The sequence below is a fragment of the Ictalurus punctatus genome, chromosome 2 (assembly GCF_001660625.3).
Source record: "Ictalurus punctatus breed USDA103 chromosome 2, Coco_2.0, whole genome shotgun sequence".
Lineage (NCBI taxonomy): Eukaryota > Metazoa > Chordata > Actinopteri > Siluriformes > Ictaluridae > Ictalurus > Ictalurus punctatus.
The window spans coordinates 26179242-26202269 of record NC_030417.2 but is presented as its reverse complement, the minus strand read 5'-3'; the positions used below and the strand labels follow the sequence as shown (position 1 = coordinate 26202269).

The window sequence follows — 23028 nt, the reverse complement described above, 5'->3', positions numbered from 1 at the left end:
GCTCATGTACAGTTTCCAGTAGCTTTACTAGATGCATCAAGTCAGTATGTCTAAGCCTCTAGCTGGCTAATGACAGTTAAAAGCATGGTTGGAGAGCTCAAATCAGATTGAATTACAAAATATACCAATCAAGTAAAATACACACAGAACACAGAGTTTGGTTCTCCACACTCTGTTCTAACAAGTTAGCTGAAGTTAGGCAACTTGGACACTAGCATCAGTATATAATAGGGGTGTAATGATACACTCCAGTCATGATTAGCTTCGATTCTCAGAATATTTTGAGAGAAAGTTGATTGTAGAAAATTGATGACTATTAAAGACTCCAAACTAAGCTTGGGTGGAATTGCTAGTTTTAATATTGTAAACTAAATGTACTACATCATAACTTAAAGATAAATAAAGACATTTATAAATTCTCCCAAAAAACTGATTGAATTAACAAAGTCTGTGACCCTGGGAAACTGACTGATTGAAACATAATGAGCTCCCTAGCAATGGCTGAGGCGTAATTTTACCAGGAAATACAGCTCCAAAGACAGCTAAAATGACAGCTTCCTCAGTCTCTTTCTCAGGCACTGTATATTTCATTGGTGCTGGTGTTGTTTGAAAGCTACCGAAGAGCTCATTTTAAGGGTTATAATGTGGTTGTGTAACCACATAACCTATAATACATGTTGCTCATGTGATCCAGAACTGTTTGGCACTTTACAAATGCAGATGATTCCCGCTAATGGTGCTGGCTCTCCATATAAGAATGAGATCATGTGACCAGCAATAGCAACAATAGCACAAAACAATGTCAGGTTCCACTTCTGATAAAAGCCTGGTCTGATGAATCTTGGTTTCTGCTGAGGCACACAGATGGTAGGGTCAGAATTTGGCACCAACAGCATGAATTCATGGACCCAACCTGCCTTGTGTCAACAGTCCAGGCTGGTGGAGGTGGTGTAATAGTGTAGGGAATGTTTTCTTGGCACACTTTGGGCCCATTAATACAAATCAATTATTGCTTGAATTCCACAGCCTAATTGAGTACTGTTGCTGACCTTGTCAATCCCTTCATGGCCACAATTTACCCATCTTCTAATGGCTACTTCCACCACGATAATGCACCATGTCTCAAAGTAAAAGTCATCTCAGACTGGTTTCATGAACATGACAATGAGTTCAGTGTTCTTCAGTGGCCTTCACAGTCACTGGATCTGAATCCTTTGGGATGTGGTAGAATGGGAGATTTGCAGCATGAAAGTACACATGAAAAATCTGCAGGCTTTGCGTGATGCAGTCATGTCAACACGGACCAGAATCTCAAAGAAATGTTTCCAGCATCTTGTTTATACATACGAAGAAGAATTTATGCTGCTTTGAGAGCAAAGGGAGGAGCCAGTATTTGTATAGTGTTCCTAATACAGCGTTCAGAGAGTGTATTTTAACTCTATGGGTTACACAGATTGAGACATCTGGTGTTCAAACAGTGCAACTGCATTAGATGCATAATTAATAGAATGCTGATATGGTGTGAATCGCACATTCCACAACGCACATCATCACATTTTTTGCATCACGACGCATCGTTACACCCGTAGTATAGAAATATAATTCAGTTAAATTAAATTACATTTTATTTATACAGCACATTTAACAATGTACACGAACATAAATCGGCTTTCTGCTTTAAATATCCCTTAAATATCAAAACATAGATTTAGATCCCTAATGACAGTAACAATCAAACCTCCCTTATGAGGTGAGAAAAAAACCTTGAGAAGAACCAGATTCAAAATCTTCTTCTGGATTAGGCCCGACTGGGAGATTGTAAATTATTGCAGTGTACAGTTGTAGAAGAGTAAAGGCAAACAGTACTAAGTATGTTAACAAGATTTTCACTATGAGCATATTGTGAATAGAAGTCCTGGGATAAGGACAGGACAGTCATCAGCAGTTCTTAGAAGCTACAAGAAATTACAGTGTCAGATTAATGCACGAAACAAAAGCCATGTCCGAAAATGTTCTGTTGAGAGTACATTACTGATAGCATTTTTCTACCAGAGAAGAATTTTAACAGCCAAATTTTACATCCAGTAGCTTCAAAGAATAATTAAACCCTCGAGTTTGGGTAGTCCTCATCCTCAGATTTGAACAATGAATTTTAGTGTGTGAATCACAAGTGTGTGAAATGAATAATGGGGCAAGGGAGAGGGAGGGGACGTCAACATTAGCAATCACACAAATAAAGCTTTATGCCAAAAAATAAAGTTAAATGGAGATAGCAACACATCAGAGATCATTTGAAGTGGCACACTTCTCTCCACCAGACTCCCACTGGTGTGATAATACTAATGAACAGAAAAAGCAAACAGTCATCGAGGAGACTTATAAGTTTGAGCCTCTGACCCAGAGAACATATGCAGTTCCTAGAGATTTATATATTCACAGTTCGTGAATGGTACGAACTATGTGTCATCCTTAGCTTAAGTATTCATGCGATAATAAAATAATCAGCCTAACAATAAGTCTGCACAGTGATAAGTTACCTTGCTCATGAATACTCTAACGCCTCTATAAATAAATAAATAAATAAATAAACACACAGTGGGGGAAATTAGTATCGAATGCGTCAATATTTTTTTCAGTAAATATATTTCCAATGAGGTTATTCACTATTCACATGAAATTTTCACCAGACATCAGTATTAAGTCAAGAAATCCTCAAATATAAAGAATTCACAACATTGAAGTCCATAAATAAAGTTATGTGTAATAAAGTGGAATGACACAGGAAAAAAGTATTGAAAACCCTACGAAAAAGCAGTTCTCCAAGGCAAGGTAAGGCAAGGAACCAGCTGAAATCCGTAAGTAATTATACCTCCTATCTGTGCAAATTAATATCAGCTGGGTTAGTAAATTGATGGTCTATGAAAAGACCTTTCATTACCAAGGTATCACACAAGAAACATCTCATGATTGGTAAAAGCAAAGAGCTCTCCCAAGACCTTTGCAACCTTATTGTTGCAAAATATATTGATGGAATCGGATACAGACGTATTTCAAAACTTCTGAATTTTCCAGTAAGCGCCATTGGGGCCATTATCCGCAAATGGACACAACATCACTCCGTCATCAACTGTCCAGGCACAGGAGCTCCTCGGAAGATTTCTGACCAGGGAGTCAGAAGAACAGTCAAAAGAGTAGCCCAAGAACCAAGGACCACTCGGAAAGCGCTCCAGAAACACTTGGAGGCAGCAGGTACCATCGTCACAGAGAAAACAATAGGCAATGCACTCCACTGCTCACGCTCACCCTGCAAGACTCCCATTACTAAAGAAAAGGCATGTCGAAGTTTGTTTAAAGTTTGCTACAACTAATTTGGACAAGCCTATGAAATACTGGGAAAGTGTAGTCTGGTCAGACGAGAGCAAAATTTTACTTTTTAGCTGTCATACACACACCATGTTTGGAGAAGAAATGGCACTGCACATCACCCTTAAAAGACTATACCAACAGGGAAGTTTGGAGGTGGAAGCATCATGGCGTTGGGCTGCTTTTCCATCACATGGTACTGGCAGACTGACAGGAACGATGAATGGAGCCCTCTACCAGGAGATTCTTGAGAAGAATCTGCTGCCGATTAATTTCTTCATAGAGGAAGCGTCTTGAAGCCGTCATTACAAACAAAGGCTTCTCCACTATGTATTAAATAAATTTCAGTTAACGTGTTCAATACTTTTCTTCCTGTGTCATTCTGCTTTATTACACATAACTTTATTTATGGACTTTAATCATTGGAGTTCTTTATATTTGCAGATTTCTTGAGTTAATACCAAAGTCTGGTGAAAATTTCATGTGAATAGCTGAAAATGTTTTTGACACGTTCAATACTAACTTCCCCCATATTATATATATATATATATATATATATATATATATATATATATATATATATATATATATATATATATATATATATATATATATATATATATAAGTTTATGTGTTGGAAGCAGGAAAAATTGGCAAGTGTAAGTAAGGATCTGAGCAACTTTAACAAGGGCCCAATTGTTATCGCTAGAGGATTGGGTCAGAGTATCTCCAAAATGGCACACCTTGTGGGGTGTTCCTGGTATGCAGTGGTTAGTACCTACCAAAACTGGTTCAAAGAATGACAAACAGCGACAGGGTCATGGGGGCCCAAGGCTCACTGATGCACGTGGAGAGTGAAGGCTAGCCTGTCTGGTCCAATCCCACAGAAGAGCTACTGTAGGACAAACTGATGAAAAACTTAATGTTGGATATGATAGAACCACATCAGAACACACTGGGCATCGGAGTTTGCTGCATTTGCGGTTGCATAGCAACAGACCACCACCACCACCGAAAACGCCTACAATAGCTAGAAGTAAGCTTTCTGATTACATAGTAAATCTGGATGGCCTTTCTGTTTCGTCATGTGAAGCAGTAAAAGACCTTGGTGTGATTATTGACTCCAGTCTTTCATTTGAAGATTATGTAGATAATATTACTAGGATAGCTTTCTTTCATATCAGAAATATTGCTAAGATAAGAAATATAATGTCACTACACGATGCAGAAAAAACAGTTCATGCTTTGATCACCTCTAGGCTGGATTACTGTAATGCCTTACTGTCTGGATGTTCCAATAAATGCATTAAAAAAAACACCAAACAAAACACCCAGGTTTGTTCATGGTGGAGTGGCTGGCCACCTTATGTTCCAGGGAGTCCTCATGTCTGTGTTACCTTCTGGCTCTCCCTTTTAGTTATGCTCTCATAGCTAGTCTTGCCGGAGTCCCTGTTTTCACTCACGCAAAGTGCAAAGTCCTTAACCATTACGGGACAATAAGCATACCTAATAATCTCTCCCTCTCTTTCCCTCTTTCTCCCTCTCTCTTTGTGTCAAGCTACACATGATGCTCCTGAGATACCAGTGATCCTGACCTCATCTGCTTTCTGGACCTGCCTGATCTATCCTGATACCCTACTTCTGGTTGGAGTTCTCATCAGTTGGAAGTCACATATTGCCGCTGAGGATGACCCCACGTGGTGCAGCCTAAAGATCATTGAGATGGTTGAAGATGTTACCACTTAAAAATCATAAGATGGCTTTGGACCTCAATTCATATGAACAGTTATGCTATGATGACTAGGACTACAATTGCTATTATAGCCTTAGCACTGCAATTACCACAAACAGTTTTGCACTTAAGTCTCCATCAGTGAACAGTGGAGAAGTTCAACAAAACAGACTTCATGTAAAAACTGTAATGAATTTTCCTGGTTACACAACTGCACTATTTGACCATGTAGTATTAGCACATTTATAGAAGGGATAATTATTCATAATTATATTATCCGGTGTCACCCAGATGAGGATGAGTTTCCTTTTGAGTCTGGTTCCTCTCAAGGTTTCTTTCTCATATCGTCTCAGGGAGTTTTTCCTTGCTACAGTCACCTCTGGCTTGCTCATTAGGAACAAATTCATACATTTAAAAATCTATATTCTGAATTTATATATTTCTGTAAAGCTCCTTTGGGACAATGTCCATTGCTAAAAGCGCTATACAAATAATAGCATAAGAACTGGACCATGGAGCAATGAAAGAAGGTGGCCTGGTCTGATGAATAATGTTTTCTTTTACATTATGTAGACAGCCAGGTATGTGTGTGTTGCTTACCTAGGGGAGAGATGGCACCAGGATGCACTATGGGAAGAAAGGACATGGAGGAGGAAGTCTGATACTCTAGGCAATGTTCTGCTGGGAAATATTGGTTTCTGGCATTCATGTGGATGTTACTTTGACATGTACCACCTACCTAAACATTGTTGCAGACCAAGTACACCCCTTCATGGCAACAGTATTCCCTAACGGCAGTGGCCTCTTTCAGCAGGATAATGTGCCCTGCCAGACTGCAAAATTGTTCATTGGTTTGAGGAACATGACAAAGTGCTCAACGTGTTGAATTCCAAATTCCTTAAATCTCAATTGAGTATCTGAGGGATGTGCTGGACAAACAAGTCCAATCCATGGAGGCCCCACCTCATAATTTAGAGGACTTAAAGGATCTGCTCCTAATCTCTTGATGCCAGATGCCACAACACACCTTCAGAGGACTTGTGGAGTCCATGCCTTGACAGCTCAGTATTATTTTGGTGGCACAAGGGGGACCTACACAATATCAAGCAGGTGGTTTTAATGTTATGGCTACTCAATATATTTATTCACTAAACAAATGTTAATACAACTCAAATATATTTGCTCAAAGCTACTTGCACATTGTAGTACAACAATCATTCTTATGTAAATATTTCTTCTAGTTTTGCCAACAGAATGGCAGTCAGTATAACTAATTATTTACAGAAGTTGAGAAAACAAGAAAAAGCAAGTGGTAATTGGTATTAAGATTTTTTGTTGTTGTTGTGGCAGCTCTAAATTTTTTCCAATGCATGGCCCTGTCTCAACTAATAAATCATATACCTCTACAAATCAAATCCATGTGTTTTTGATAGAGATTACGCTGCAATTCACTAAGTCATTCTGAATAAGGGTGTCTGCCAAATGCCATTAAATGCTCCTCATCAGGCCTAGAGCTGTAATAGTGGTCCACTGCCAGTGCAGTCATTCCTGCAAAATGCTCTATCTGATAAACTATGGTATAGTGTAGATAGTGTAGGAATTAACAGCAAAATATGCTTGCTATACCTAGCCAGATGGGATGCCATATGCACCAGCCCTGCTGCTTGATTGGGTCCATTCCCTCTGCGAAGCTTTATAATAAAGTGATAGAATTTTGTAAGACAGTGTGAGTGTTTTATTTATGACATTTCTATTCAGCTTACAGGGTGCAAAGACTCAAATGGTCTTATACGTGGCCAGGCAGAATGACATAAGCCTGGCCCTGGGCACTAGGAGAGAATTTCTTCTCTTGGTGGTACATGTGAGAGGGCAGGACAGCAGGGTGTGGCAAGTCACCAGCCTCAACCCATGGTCCAGAGCAGGAAAATTGTCCCAGTTTGGTTAATATGGCAGTGGCAGGACGGGCATAAATAAAAAGGGTTTGGGTTATGCTTGAGAGACCAAAATAGGACAATTAACCATCTGTAGAACTGTTCAATTAACGGATGTAATATTGCAGTACAGTACAAGAGAAAAGACAAATAATGAGGTTATTAAATGCACTTTCAATAATATCATAAAAACATAATTTCTGAACTCAAACAGTCTACCAATTAGAATAAAAACTGGTTGTGAGTGCTTGGGCTGAAGTGCTGCTCTTGGTGGGACAGGGTGTTGCAAGTCATCAGCCTTAACCCACGGTCCAGAGCTAGACAAATCCCAGCTTGCGTAATATGGCTGAGGCAGGATGAGAAGAAACAGAGTTTGGTTTATGCTTAAAATCAACAGTACAAATAAATAAGACAAATAAATAGTACAAATCTATTCCCTCTGCAGGAATCTTTAATGAAGAGTTTTAATATTATAATAAAGCATGTGAAAAAAAGACAGAAATATTTTAAGAGGTTTTAAAGACATTAATCTACAAAATCAGACACATAAAAAGAGATTTAAAGTATTTGTTTACCTAATGGTGACGAATATGTTAAAAATATCATATTACGACATTTCTCACTATAAAACATCACAATATTTTGTTTTGAGATTTGTTACATACAGTCCTACAATTAGAATGAATACGGCCTTAAAACTGGACATACAGGATGGTATAAGTCTGACCCTTGAATGCTGCTTACGTCTACGTGGGGGTGGGGGTGAAGAGCCGGAACAATGGCTGTGGTGGGAAGAAACAAACAAGTTTTGAGTTTAGGCTTTAAAATCTCCTAATTTAAATGTAAAGTTCTAGCCTCCATTTGAGCTACAAGAAGAAATGTCTGTGATCTGAGTTCTTTCAGCATTTGTGGAATGCTAAAGACCCAGATAAGACAGATCTGATTTCCCTATTCAGATAATACATAAGACAATATTCTGATTCCCAATCCTGGAGTATGTAAACACCTTATTCAGAAAAAAATCCCCTCAGGATTTGTATTTTTATTTTTTTTAACTGTTTGTGTCTTGAGAATATCATTCCAGGAATCATAGTTTTATCATTTTTTGGCTGAACCCAATTTGTTACAGTGTTGTATACACATGACAATAAACTCTGCATAAACTAAATTCAAATTAGTTTTAGTGTGGTCACATCAGTGTTGTGAAATTGGATGCATATTAAATTTGACTCAGTTAAGTTTTATAGGGAGAGGGATCTTTCAAGTATCTTTAAACTTTCTCCTGGCAAAATGAGTACACATGTAATGAGAGCTCTAGCAAAAACAATTGTATTTTGCCACCTTTACTTGTTCCCCACACAAAACAGAATCACACATATCATATTTAAAGTTTATGGTAAATGATAACTCTTTCCACATGATATTATGTGCTATATGCTATACTACATGCTGTAATTCTGCCAGGAGGTGGCAGCACAAGTTGAATGAATTTGCATTACATGTTTTATTGGAAGGAAAATGGATCTATATGTGCTATAGGTTTTTACAAACATAAAAATAACTAAACTAAGATTAAATTAATCTAACCCTATCTTTGAAAGTCAAGTGCTATTTGTAGCCTTATTGAAGAATTACAGAGAAACAAACAAAAGCCTTTTTTGGTCACTATGCTACTCATCCTCATCCATAACAATCCTCTCATCAAGTTGTCCAGCAAGCATAAGAGTAAAAACCTGAAACATACACCCATCAGTCATTGTTTTGTGCTTAAATATTTTTAAGATTCTACTTTTGACCCAAGTTATTGCTGACAGTATCATTTGTGATGAAAACCTTTGTGTTAAATTGAAAAAGAATACTAAACAGAAACATTTTTACTAGTGGGCTCAGACTTTTAGACACCACTGTATATATAAATTCTCACAAAAAGTCTCTGACCCAGGGAAATGATGAATTGAAACATAATGAGTTCTATAGCAGCATCTGAGGTGCCATATTATCTGGAAATAGAGCTCCAAAGTCGGCTAAAATGCGAGTTCCGTGACAGCATTCTTGGGCCCGTAGATTGGTCTGGTGTCATTTGAAAGGTACTGAAAATTTCTGAACTGTTTTAATGTGGTTATGTAACTGTATATCCTATAATGTGTGTTGGTCGTTGTGATCTAGGGCTATTAGGGACAGCGTGTCTCTAAATATTTTACCTCTCTGGGTTGTGCAGATTGGGACCGCTGGTGTTCAAAAAGTGCAACTTCATTGGATGAATAATTAATAGAAAGCTGATTCCCATGAGGTGAATTGCACATTCCCATTATGCACATCATCACCCTTACAACCCTGGTTATGATTATCAGCAGGAAGTCATTAAAGCAATCACCACTCACCTACATTCAGAGGACAGAGTCTGGGTAACAGAAGTGGAGAGAGATGGAAGATCAGACTAGAAAGATGTATATTTTGAAGTTTTTCAGCCAAATATGTAACATTTAACTAGTCAGTTGCAGTGATACAGAATTTGTTTGTTATCAAATTTATTGTTGAGGGGTAGTTTATAGAGCTCATTGGGGGCTCAAGCTAGGTTAAAGCTAGTTAGTTAACTTTGCCTGCTTTATGCTACCTAAAAATTGAGGAACTAATAACGGTGCAGTGATTATCTGTTTCAATAAAGCCAGCGCAGTTACTAAAACTTTAAGTTGAGTTTTTTTGGTTACATTTATGCAAATTCACCAAGACATACAGAAGAAATATACTATTCTGATGAAATAAACTAACAATTCAGTTTGGCTGTGATCATCACATAATTCAATCATAGCATAATTATTTATATTAGTTTCATGCTGACTTGTCTAGTTGGTGTTTAAGTGTTATCTGTTGTATGGTGTTGAATTGAACTAGGCTCAGTTTCCCAAATGCATCACAAAATTAAGATCAACTTAACTGGAATACTGCATGTTCAATGTGATGCTCATTCTAAAATTTAATGATGAACATTGTGCTGCGATGCTTTTGTGAAACTTGACACTAACCAGTATAGATAATATAGCTGACCACTCAATGTTTGGTGCCTCTTGAATGATGTAATCCGGATCAAATGAACAACATTTATTTGATTGAGTTTAATTTTTGCAAGCGGGTACTTACACTGTTTTACAAAAAGTTTGTGGACACCGGACTAATGACACCCATAAGTGCTTGTTGAACATCCCATTCCAGATTTAGTCCTCCTTTGCTGTTATAATAACCACCATTCTTCTGGGATGGCTTTCCACTAGATTTTGGATGTAGCTGTGGGAATTTGTGTCAGGTAAGATCAGGCAGTGATGTTGGGTGAGGAGGCCCGGAACACAGTCAGTGTTTCAGTTTATTCCAAAAGTGTTCAGTGGGGTTGAGGTCAGGGATGTGCAGGACCACTCAAATTCTTCAACTCTAACCTTGGCACCATGTCTTCATGGAGTTCGCTTTGTGCACAGGGGCACTGTCATGCTGGAAAAGGTTTGGGTCCCTTAGTTCCACTTAACTAACCCCTAAAATGCCAACCCCACATTATTTAAAAAAAATAAATAAATAAAAAAACACTAAAAAAAAACTTACTCTACTCTCCACATCTTGCATGGTAGCATTACTTGTATTGTTCTCTGCTTGATATATTGTATTTCTGCATTTGTAAGTCACTTTGGATAAAAGCATCTGCTAACTGAATAAATGTAAAGGGGAATTCTTAATGCTACTGGATAGAAAGACATTCTAGACAATTGTGTGCTTCAAACTTTGTGGCAACAGTTTGGGGAAGGCCCACATATGGGTGTCCATATACTTTTGGCCATACAGTGTATTTTGAGCAACTCTATATAACTTAGATCACGTAATAAGTTAGTGATCAGCTGTGAAATGAAATGGCCACTATGTTATCATGATACTCAGGTGGAGATGAAAGATGTGAAAATAACATTAGAGAAAAAGATGTGGGTGAAGGAGAAGGAGGAGAGGAGAAAAAAGAAAGGTAGAGATGACTAAAGAAAAGAGTGGAGACTGAGGAGAGGTTAATCCTAACCCCCCCCCCCACTAAATGAACCCCTCCCCCTAAAAAAAGGAACAGAAAAAGGTTGTTTAATTGATTCAAGTGATTTAATGATTGAAAAGTTTTATAAGAAATAAATTAATGCAACAGTATTATGGTGTATATAAGTACAGTACAGTTAATTTTTCACAGTAGGTACTGAATAATTCACAGGAGATATTGAATAATATACTTTAAGATAAACAACAGGATAATAAGCTCTGACTTTAAGGGTTTTTAAAAAAAAGACATTATTTTTACTAACAAATTATTGAATCATTTTTATAATGTATGTATGACTGCACTTATTGACTGTTGTTTTTTTTATCTTAAAGGCAATTCAATAAAAAAGTAAATATGAACACATATAAACAAGTAAATAAACATCTTTGAAATATTTCATATTGACATAAGATATACTGTACATTCTATATTGGCATGCTACAAATATTCACTTAATTTGAAATATTTATAGATTAGTTCTTTTATTTGCTTTTTATTTGCACAGAACAATGTTTGTAAAGGTGCATTTTTAAGAAACATATAATTATCACAAAATATAATTCCTATAATATTCATTGCAGATACGTTAACTGCAAAATTGGCTAAAGGGGCATTTTTCATTTTTATGTTGTCTTTAATACAAAGTGGGTATACCTTTCTGAATCAACAATAAAATTAAACATTAATCAATAGAATTAATGTTTATAGAATATGAACATTCTATTGTGCACATTTCAAGTGTTCATATATATATATATATATATATATATATATATATATATATATATATATATATATATATATATATATATATATATATATATAAATTAACACAATTAAATTTTTTAAAAATCCTAAAAATCTATTCAATTAAAATGGTTTTCAGTAAATATGCATTTGTAACTTTCAGACGTTGAGATGTTCTTTTTGTCAGGTTTCAGGCTTCTGTAGATTTTATTTTACAATACAAGGTCATGGAGACAACCATGGCGAAGAGCTAATAGTAAAAAAACAAACAAAAAGGAGAACCATTATTTTTTGGGAAAATGGCAAAATGCTATAACACATAGCTCTATCTTTACTCTAACTCTGACTATTGATACAAGAATTCTTATGATTCTGTATTATTTAGTACTAGGTGGAGTTTAAAGACAGGGGAGTGGCTAAATTACCTCAAGCGCTGCGATTCCCAAGGCCACAGCTATGATGATAACTGCATTCGAGTCAAAAAGTTTTACCAATGCAGGGTAACATCCATTAACATTCTGTGAAAGAAAAAGAAAATCATATAATCATGAATAATAATAATAAAAAAAGAATGGGATATTAGTCATTTTCACATTCTAACAAAAGGATTTGTAACAATTTTGTGAAATATTTAGTTTTTTAGTTAAAGTAATGAAGATGAGTTAATATGCAGATATAAACTTTGAAAATACGGGGAAAACAAAAACAAATAACAACACACACTTCCTCTAGCTAACTAGTCCCTGTGGTTTTTGTTCACTTTGTGGAAATTGAGTCTTGCAGTACTTGCATCAATGTCAGTTACTTTAGCAACTAGATGTCTCGAACAGATTCCTAGAATAGCGTGTCTCTACCAACCGAAATAAAGACAAATCAGCAGGCTTTACCGCAACTGTAGCATTGCTGTATTTACAGGGTTGAAGCTGACAGCACTGGTATGGATACAGATTGGTGCTTTGGACGAAAGGGGAACCTGTGAAATCTGAATAGTTGTTGAATCCACAGCACTTGAACTACAAGAGGACACAGACAGAGAGGAGTGAAAAACAAACACAAGACATAAATATTAGCATTTAAATAGGTTTTTAATTTTTTATTTTTTTTACATCAGGACTTTATATCCTAGAAAGCAAACCTTTAATTACAGAGATTACTGACCTACTGATTACCGACTGAACTATTACTGGAATGTAAATATATCAAGCAAGGCTTTGTTTACTGAAAATGTGTCTTTAATTCTTATCAACACAGGAAATGCAGTCAAAAAATGGTATCCAGATTGTCTGCAATTAATGACAAAGTTTACCAACCAAGTCCATAGTGGTGTTCCACAGACCCGTGACATCTGTATTAGAGCCGTATTCCTTTTGAATACTGTTCACTACAGTGACTCCCAGTTGACTTATCATAGTTTGTATCTGAGAGAGAAAGAATGTTCAGCAGACATCATTAAGCAACAGGTTGTCTAAAGTAGGTTTCTGCATCCATAAATGCTGCTTGTGTTACTTACTAGTCCCTTGAAGACCAAAATCACAATTGCTCCAGCGACCTCGGCAATGAAGACTATCAGGATAATGACAAAGAACTGGGGTGAAAAAGACCAGGCAGAAAAAAATTGTTAGAATGCAACGCAAAGTGAGGGCAGTGTACCTCAGCCCAATTCTACAACTGTTTAACACATATACACGCCCCGGTGATGAAGTACCCAGCAGACTGGTGGGTACAATTATATTTTATGTGATCTCTGTGTGGCTTATGGGGAAAAGATGTGCCTAGAGTGTGATCTGAACCTCTGTGATCACAACTGAGAAAATCGCCCCCCTCCAAGAATATATCTCTAGTGGGTTAGCTCAGCTTGAGCTTCATTGTTCTTGGGCAACCCTCTGGTGCAGTACTAATACAATTCTTTTAAATAATTACATTTTGAGACCCAATCAAAATAAAGCCTTTCCTGCTGAAAGGTGCCAAATGCTTATTCAGTAACAGCAATGTCTGAGACAGTGCAGACACATGAGCCTCCCTGGCCCAATTTCTCAGGTATCTTCAGTTTTAAATGAGAGGAAACATGGTACTAAGGATCTGCAATTTATGTGAGCCAAATCCCTTGGAATTACTGACATTTTATAGCTCAACATCCAACTGGAAAGATGTGCAGGTAAGCTGAGTGAGCTAGAAAGATCTTTGGAAACATTACAGTATTAACACTCTGAATTACGTGGGGTGAGGGGTGGGGTGGTATACGTCAAAACTAGATGTACGGGGGTCTTAACATTTTTACATACTACTAAGCTTTAATAGGGAAAGATAGTACGCAGTGCTCACTCTATCTGAAAAGAAAATGTCAATATAAATTTGGCCACCCCTAAAATGGGTGTAAAACCCCATGCATTGGGCTAAATGCGGGAAATCATGCACTCAATCAGCTGAATGCAATGGAGATAGCACGGGAGATACCATAAGTATTTGAAAGATAAATTCCATGATACCATAAGTATTGTAAAATAAATGTTGAAATCTAAATATAGTTGTATCTCAATCATAAACTTTCGGCACAGTTGAAATGTTTATGGTCAAATAATTAAAATGAAGTTTACCTATTGTCGACTCTGATTTTGAACAAATAATATACAACCACAAAAATGTCAATTAGACCATATATGGTACTCACAGCATGTATTTTAACTGGCACCTGTGCTCGTGCATGGAAGTTACGTCCTTTATTATAGTAACAGTACGCCACGTGTGCGATTATCTCATGATCATCCATGCAGTGGTAAAATAGTTAGGAATAACTAATCACTTATTTTGACATACTGAGATGGTGCATCATACAAAAACAGTGGCGTTTTTAAACATATTCTTTTTGCTGTTCTTTTCTAAATTCTTCGATACCAATACAATACCATTGTGTAAGACGTACCCCTTTAGCCACGACTCACGAATGTGTTTTATCCGTGTATAGTTTAAGTTGGTAAGAAATACAAACTTAATGCAGTAACTTTTTCACATATAAATAACAGGCCTTTTTTGCACTCAGATTTCATTTAACACTGGTGATATCACGTCAATGTATAATTCACACACTGTAGCTAACTAAGTAGATATAAACATGTATGAATTAACAAACTAGTTAACTAGTGAGCTAACAAACCTAGCATGCTACTGAGTCTTCAGTAGCATTTTGCGAAGTTAGTTCAGGGGTTCCCAAACTTTTCCAGGGCAAGGCCCCCTAAATGGCATTAACATTTGACCGAGGCCCCCATTTTGCAAAATGTCTTTAAAACACATTAAAAATACAGACTTCTGAATATATCCCCCTTTTTTACATTGATGTTTTGTATGTTTAGTAATTAGAATAATAGCAAATGTGATATTAATATGTATTGTTACAAATAACATGTTATAGTATGCATATGACCCTGCACACACACACACACACACACACACACACATATATATATATATATATATATATATATATATATATATATATATATATATATATATATATATATATATATATATATATATAAAATTATGTATTTATTTATTTTTCACCCCAAATTGTTGAGCCCCCCCAGGTGGGCCCCGCTTTGAAAACCACTGAGTTAGTTAGCCAGCTAATGTTACCTTTCTTTATATACTGTTGATAATTGAGGTGGTTTTCACTTCAGCATAGCTCATGTGGTTAGTTAACATAAGAACAGAATAGAAAATAGATAATTTTCAGATTAGTTGTGTCAATTGTACACATGAACTAGTAATTTGTAAAGTTATTACTCAAGTAAGACAATGATTTACTTTTTACTTGAGTAATATTCTTTTTGACGACTTTTTTGTTTTTTTTAACTTTAGTGAATTATTACCATATTAGCAATACTTTTACTCAGTTAAGTATGTGTTGTATTTTTATAACCATGGCGTGAACTTTAAGTTTTGGATGAGTGTGTGTGCGCTTCTAAAATCATATAAAATTGTTATTGTACTGTTAATTCACTATTATCATTCTTTGTAATACTTTCCGTCACTGTTTAATCCTCTTACAGGAACAAAGATAAGCATTGGTAAGGATTAAACTCTGTGTGAACAGGATGTGATGTCTGTGGTGAAGGTGATATCATCTGTAGAGAATGAGTCACACTGTATTCAGTTGAAAGGTAGGCTCTCTGAATGCCATTACATGTTAAAAGAGTACTTTCTTTAATGAGTAATGCATGTCTGGATATGTGACTGAATGTAAACAGTATCATGTAGTTTCAAGCTTGAAGATAAGCAAACACAGAATAAAACCTGACCCCAACCATTAAGTACACTATTGATAGTGCTGTATTACTGCAATTACCTAGTAATAATATAACTACACTCCTAGAAAAAAGTGTTCCTCAAAGTTTTTTTGGATAGTTGGATCTCGACTTCCTAGTTCCTCCATGATAGGGAAATACCCTGTGGTACGACACACAGAGCTTAAGTGTTCCCCCACAAGATGGACAAACAGATGAGCTTTTAATGGTGCTAGAGGTAACCTTTTTTCTAAGACAGTAATTTTATGAAAGTTCTCATTCACACTAAGAAGAGGCCATAATGAACAGTTTAATAATTTATAGTCACTCAATTCACTTTAGAACTGAGACTGGGAACATGTCTTTAGGATTATAATACAATATCCATCCTTTCATCTTTGTGTTGAACACTGTAGCCAAGGCAGCAGACCTACCATAAGCAGCATGCACCTGCTCTCACGAACAGCGCCACAGCAGCCCAGAAAGCCAAGCAGCAGCAGCACGCTGCCCACAGCAATCAGTAGGTAGCCTACATTCAGAACCTGCTTCAGCTCAGGCGGTGCCCCGGACAGGCCTTGTAGAATGGATATGATCGAGTTACTGTCTACCTTCACCCATATACCTACAGCCAAGATACCTGCTCCAGCCAGCTGTGGAGAAGGAAAACAGAATTAGACACAGATGCAAGAGTACATGAAACAAGGGCACTAGATCAGATTTCTCCTTTTATTAAAATGCACACAACTACTTGATATATCATGTGGCTCTTTATTTCTGCATTATACACTATTTGTGGCCTCCAGACAATGGACCTTACTGATAATGATAGATCATTTTCTTGTTCTCAAGAGAATTCAAACAGCAGCTTTGGTATTCATGAAAAACCGGTTAGTTCTGAAAATTGTTGATCTCCAGTGAGAGCCCATGAGTTTGGGTAAATTTCCATAGATGGAGACTTAATAATATGACTATAGTTGTCATTGCCATTTTCAGTTCTCTGTGAACTTTGCTTTTCTATTTATTTATTTATTTATTTATTTATTTATTTATTTATTTAAAAGAGTTTTGTGCACTCCAGGTGTCATGGAGGTACAAACTGTCAATTAGTTGTGAACACACTTTAATTACTTTAATTAGTCATTTACAGGTCGTTGGCATTAATCAAAAACATGTGTATGAAGAAAATCAGAGATACAAACAGTTTTATAATTCTGTTTTTATTTTGTTTTGTTTTTTTCAGGTTTGGCCTACAACACACAACTTTATTAAAAGATTGTTAAATGAGGTGCATTTAAGACACTTTTTTTGCATTTCCTTTTAGTGAAATATGTTCGTTGACAACCATCATGAGAATAATAATAAAAAATGAATGTCATTAACCCTGTCTGTACACTGAGATGTGGAATTGAGAGACTGATCCATTTGCATTCATGAATAAAGGTCAGAAAACAAGGAAACAAATCTCACAGCACTGATGACAGTGCAGGTTAATTCAGTTAGTTTGGTTACTAATTTGTGCAATGATGCATTTCTAAGTGCAAAAACCAAAATGGGGATATTTAAAGCTATAACCCTTTCTAGCAGAAAAAAAGTAATACTTATTAAAAACTACAAATTCTTAAAGCCCTGAGTGTCCACTTGGCACCCCAAAACAGGTGGAAATTAAATTTTTGTGGCCTGAAAATGGATTTGTAAATTCAGTTCAATATCAACTTTAAGGTACAAGGGATTGTCTGTGTAAATACAAAAATTTGAGGTCATAATCATTCCATGTTAACAATAGACATGCATCATTTGTTATTAAAATAACATCATCCCCTTCCCGTTTCGTTGAATGAATGTTATGATGAGAACGATTAACTTTGCACTTTTTGTCTGTAGCCATGTCTAAATCTCTTGACTAAATGTGACTTTGGAAACCCCTGCTGTAAATGATTGAAAAAAACAAACTAATGACGTGGACAACCAGCATCCAATCAGAACAAGTGGGCGTCTCTACCTGCCTATCAATCATGTGACTTGTCAATTCAGAAAGCGCCACTCCTGTGCTAGCACTCAGGCATTCTGGTCTAGGCATTGAGTGGGTGTGTTTTAAGGGGCTGGGCTTTAGAGAGAAAATGAAGGGGAGCTATATTTGGTTCTGAGTTTCAAAATCTGAGTATACATTTAAGTGCATTTGGCAGACGCTTTTCTCCAACAGGATCTGCAAGCGAGACAAAATACAATACCTGTTTTGTTCACTAGAACAGAACCTTCACAAAGCTACTCAAAAACATCCTGCTGTTATTTAGAATTCCATCGTACTTACAAAGATGATGCCGTTGAAAAAAAACATCATTGTTTTCAAAAATCCAAAGCAGCCCATCTTCACAGTGTCTGATATACCTGAAACAGACATACATAAAGACATGAATGAATTTAAAATCAAGTCAGCACTCAAGGCCAAGTGTGTTCTATTGGTCACAGTTTTCCTAATATAATCCAAGACTTAAGGTTTAAAAAAAAAAGATCTCTTTCATGAAGAATTTACACTGATAGTGGGAAATTTGTCAGTGCAACACATATCCTACTGTTTAGTCTATGTGTTTACTGTATTATTAAACAGGATGAGGTTCTTGGTTTTAAGAAACTCCAAAGAGCACTGAAGAAAAAAAACAACTGTTATAGATTACTGTCATAATTAACTGAATTAACCTCAGAGAATCCTTCTCTGCCAAATATACACCACTAATTTGATCTTCCTGTTCAGTATCTACACTGTAAACCCAGATAGATCATTTAACTCAACAATTTGAGGGAACTAATTACCTCAAAATTTTTAAGTTGATAAATCAATTTCTTTAAGCCAAATACACTTAAATGTAAAAAAATATCCTCAGTTACCAAGTTAGCAGTTTCATTATAAGTCTTTTAGTAACTGGACAATGGCAGCTCTAATTTGCGAATATCTACAATGGGTGAACCATATAGAAATCAGTAACCATTTTATTCTTAGGGTCTTGCCTTACAGGAGATTCAGACAAAGCCTCTAATTGTTTGTTCACATGTATACCATTTAGTTACTAAGATTATTATTTATAACACTTGGACATAATCAAAGTAAATTGAACCTTTCTGACAACACAAAAAGCTTTGTCAACCCTTTAAGCAATCACTGTAATTGTTGTGGGAACTTCGAGATATTACACACATAAAATGGAAAGAAGAAAAAGATGATGTCATGGAACTAGGAGTGACATGGCTTAACAATGGTAGGAACTTCAGACGATCAGCTTGTGTAGTCAGTGTTCACCTTTTGGTGGAATTTGTTAAAGAGAGGACATTCAGTATTTTTATTAAAAAGTAAATTACACTGACAAGGATTATAAGAAGGAGGAATGCAGTTAACCCTATTTATTCCTTGGAGCTGTGGAATTGTGAAACTGATCCGTTTGCATGCATGGATAAATGTCAGAAAACAAAGAAACAAATCCCTAACATGAATAAGGGTCAGAAAACAAGGAAATAAGTGTCTCACAACATGGATGACAGTGCAGGTTTATTCAGTAACTGTGCTTACTAATTTACATAGTGAGGTATTTCTAAATCGACTAACCTCACAGTCTAAATACAAAATGGAGATCTTTATAGGCCAAATGAATGGTTTGTAAGTTTCAGGTAGTCTTGAGCTCTATATATAAAGTTCATTTTTTGTGACAATTCATTAAAGTATAAGAAGTGACAGAGAGCAGGATTGGTGTAAAGCAAAAAAAAAAAAGGGCATTTTATCCTATAGAAGTCCGTAGGCCACCTTCCCATATCCTCGATGGGAGGTATGAATGAAGCCTTTACATTTCCATACGTTTTTTCTTATTAACCCCACCTCCCACCACCACCAGCACCACTTGTCACCAGTGTCACTATCTGACAATTTCACACTAGAACTGTGGACTGGTTGGCGTTACGCTGTCACTTACTGTGCCCATTGTCATGTTTTAGTAGTTACTGTAGTGTCTTGTGTTATTTGCACAGGTTTGCATGTGCACTTTATATAGAATGTGTAGATCTTTTTTAGTTCTGTGTCGTCTCATGTGGCTAGTGTGTTGTTTTATGTAGCACCATGGTCTTGGAGGAATGTTGTTTTGTTTCACTGTGTACTGTACCAGCTGTATATTGTTGAAATGACAATATAAGCCACTTGACTTGACTTGACAATTTTCAGACATTTAAGCAATTGATTTGGCGGTGATAAACTTCCAGAGGGTCTCTAGATTTTTTTAGACTCTAGTACACTGTTTAGTCTGACCAGCTACCAGAACAGTAACCGAGCTGATCAAACTGGTAGACCATCTTTGCCAGCAGGTTAGTGTCGGATGGAAAGAGTTTCTGAGTTACTGCTACTAATGCTAAATCATAGACAAGTTATTTATTTTTATTTTTTTAAAGAAAATAATATAACAGTAAGGCTATTAGAAATCCAACATTCAAACATGTATTGATCAATTTAGTCATGTAACGAGAAAGTTAGTAAACAAATGAAAACATAGTCTACCAGTTTGGCCTGTGTTCAGGCAGCAGGATCTGGTCAGACTAAATTGGACTTTTCAGCTACATCTTGTGCTTGAAGGTAAAATTGGCAGACAAAAAAACACAGTTAATATTTTAATTAATAAATGAAATTTATTTATGCCAATATAACAGATTATGTATATGTATTCTAAATTGTAAATAATATATTTTTTAAAAAATATAATGTTACTGTATACAATTAATACACTGTACCTATTCAGCCATCTTTATATTTTCAAAGTATTCTGCCTCACCCTAAAATATATTAGGTTATGCTGCCTTGTCTGATGTTTACGTTCACGGTTTTCCATACATCATGCAAAGAGGTGGTTTTAAAAACCCTTGCATTTAAATGCCAACCAGACACCGCAGAGACATTTAAAGCACGCAAACTGCCAGTGCATTTAGCCTTTCAAATGTCTGTTAATCATCCCTTATCCACAATTGTTAATCTAATAATCTGATTTTAAGTGGAACTTAAGTGTTCCATGAAATCATTTTACGAATTGATATCTGTTTTTTTTTACTTATGCTCTTTCTATTAAATAAGGTCTACATATTTATTTATTGAAAATGGTTTCATTTAGGTGCCTCTAGAACGTAATGGCAGTGATAATGCAATGCACTGATTTATAAACAATTAATGTGTTCATAAGCAATATTATCACCAAAGAAAGGATAGCTACACATTCTATCAGGTTACTCACTCACAAACCGCATCAGAATCATAATGCTCTAATATTTCAGCCAACAACTTTATGTAGACGTACATTTGCTGTTTGACCAAAGGCAATAAAACTTTATGTTCAACAAGACAGGGATTTAATTTGCTTGCCTGCTTTCACGCTGGGACTGTGGGGAACCATGAAGACATATTACGTGCGAATCAAAAAATAAAGTTATGATGAAGAGCTTCCACTCCATTTCCAATAAATGTCACCGACAGTTTGTGTTGAATATTCTGAATTTGAGGCGTTGATTTTGGCACCTTCATTATAGTCAGCAGTTACTATCAGCTACCAGCTCGAACATGTTCTTCTCTGTCACAACCCTCTCCATCATAACTGATGATATCTGATCATAATTTGTGTATGCCACAGGTCAAATATCAGTTGCAGAATAATACATTTATTTGTACTTTCCCTCAGAAAAGAAAACGTGACTTGTACAGGCTTGTTCTGATTATGTCAATGTTTATCTAGTGTTAGACTAATCAGGGCAACACTGAAATCTCAGGAGCTTTTAGTTTGCACAGGCTTTTTCCCCATCAGTCTCCTTAACAAGGGATAGAAACAGGAAACCAGTGCCCATGGTTGATTTTGGCATCACACTTGTTACTTACTTCAGTGATTTATTAAATACCCAGTTCAGAGTTACTTCAGTGATTTATTAAATACCCAGTCACATGTAACCAGCCTGAATATCAAACCACTCTGTGAAACCAGAAGCTGGGGAGGGGAGTTTTGCTTCATGAACAGCATTTGATTTGCTTTGTAAATGGTCTCTGGAGTTTTGCATGAACATTTAAATTAGTGAGTAACCGGTTTGTATAAAATACAACAGCAGTGGACATCCTATCCTCTCTTAAATGACAATTAGGGAGCTGGATGTATAATTGCAATAGAACACACATTATTCAATGCCACTGAGAAGACATGCTAACAAGGCTCTCTTTTTTAATTACATTTGTAAAATTTCTTTGCTGTTGCCCCTATCTTTTTTGTTATTGTTTTTGCTCTTTCTTTCTGAGGAGCAATGAGCTGGAAGTTCTGGACACACCTGGTGACGGATGTTTCCTGGATATGGCTAAACCTATTGAGAACCCTTGAGAGCCCAGAGATGGAAACGCTAAACCAATTAGATGGCAATGTTTAACTGTTTGATAAAGGCACCTATATTGTATATATATATATGTGTCCAATATATGTAGTGTCCAATCACATCAGTGTCCAATGTTCATGGGAAATGTAGAAATATGCTTCAAAGTCAAAAAAAAAAAAAAAAAAAAAAAAGGAAAAAAAAAAGAAAAAAAACCCCCCACATAATGTCTATTTGGAGTAGTTTGTGGTTGAAGTCCAGAGAAGAAGCTTTGTGCAAGAATGAATGAGCTTGCTCCAGGAAAATTCATGCAATACAGAGTGAGAGAAAGAGAATCTTACCTTTATTGAAGACTTGAAGAGATTGAAGAGAATGTAAAATCACAAGAGTTTTGAATTTCTGAATGTCCACAGAAAACAGGGCTGAAAATACAAATCACTGACTAGTCTTTGCTATACTTCTGCCTCTATTATTCTGGCACAACTGCAACAGATTTACAGTTGGCAGAGAGAGGGAGGAGAGAAGAGATGAAAGAAGTGAGTGGGAGTGCCG

General features: G+C 36.2%; 1 protein-coding gene across 2 annotated transcripts; it reads right to left on the bottom strand.

Moving 5' to 3' along the window:
• Positions 1 to 11902: 11902 nt before the first annotated feature.
• Positions 11903 to 23028, bottom strand: tspan34b (tetraspanin 34b). 2 transcript variants are annotated; one of them, XM_017483799.3, is made up of 9 exons: positions 22818 to 23028; positions 20642 to 20709; positions 18419 to 18495; positions 16545 to 16760; positions 13341 to 13415; positions 13141 to 13248; positions 12718 to 12843; positions 12256 to 12348; positions 11903 to 12080 (listed from the first exon to the last, which is right to left on the bottom strand). In XM_017483799.3, exons 3-9 carry the CDS (start codon positions 18473 to 18475, stop codon positions 12021 to 12023), a joined length of 735 nt encoding a protein of 244 aa, XP_017339288.1. In that variant the 5' UTR covers positions 18476 to 18495; positions 20642 to 20709; positions 22818 to 23028; the 3' UTR covers positions 11903 to 12020. The 2 variants fall into 2 exon arrangements, with proteins under 2 accessions (XP_017339288.1, XP_017339279.1); XM_017483790.3 differs by lacking the exon at positions 20642 to 20709.

What these genes read in the sequence shown, in the direction of transcription:
- tspan34b (XM_017483799.3), bottom strand. Translation starts at nt 18,475, where the DNA reads ATGGGCTGCTTTGGATTTTTGAAAACAATGATGTTTTTTTTCAACGGC. An exon ending in TTTTGGTCTTCAAGGGACTA is followed by an intron (nt 13,249 to 13,340) that starts GTAAGTAACACA and finishes TTTCTCTCTCAG; the next exon opens with ATACAAACTATGATAAGTCA. An exon ending in ACAGCAATGCTACAGTTGCG is followed by an intron (nt 12,349 to 12,717) that starts GTAAAGCCTGCT and finishes TTTCTTTCACAG; the next exon opens with AATGTTAATGGATGTTACCC.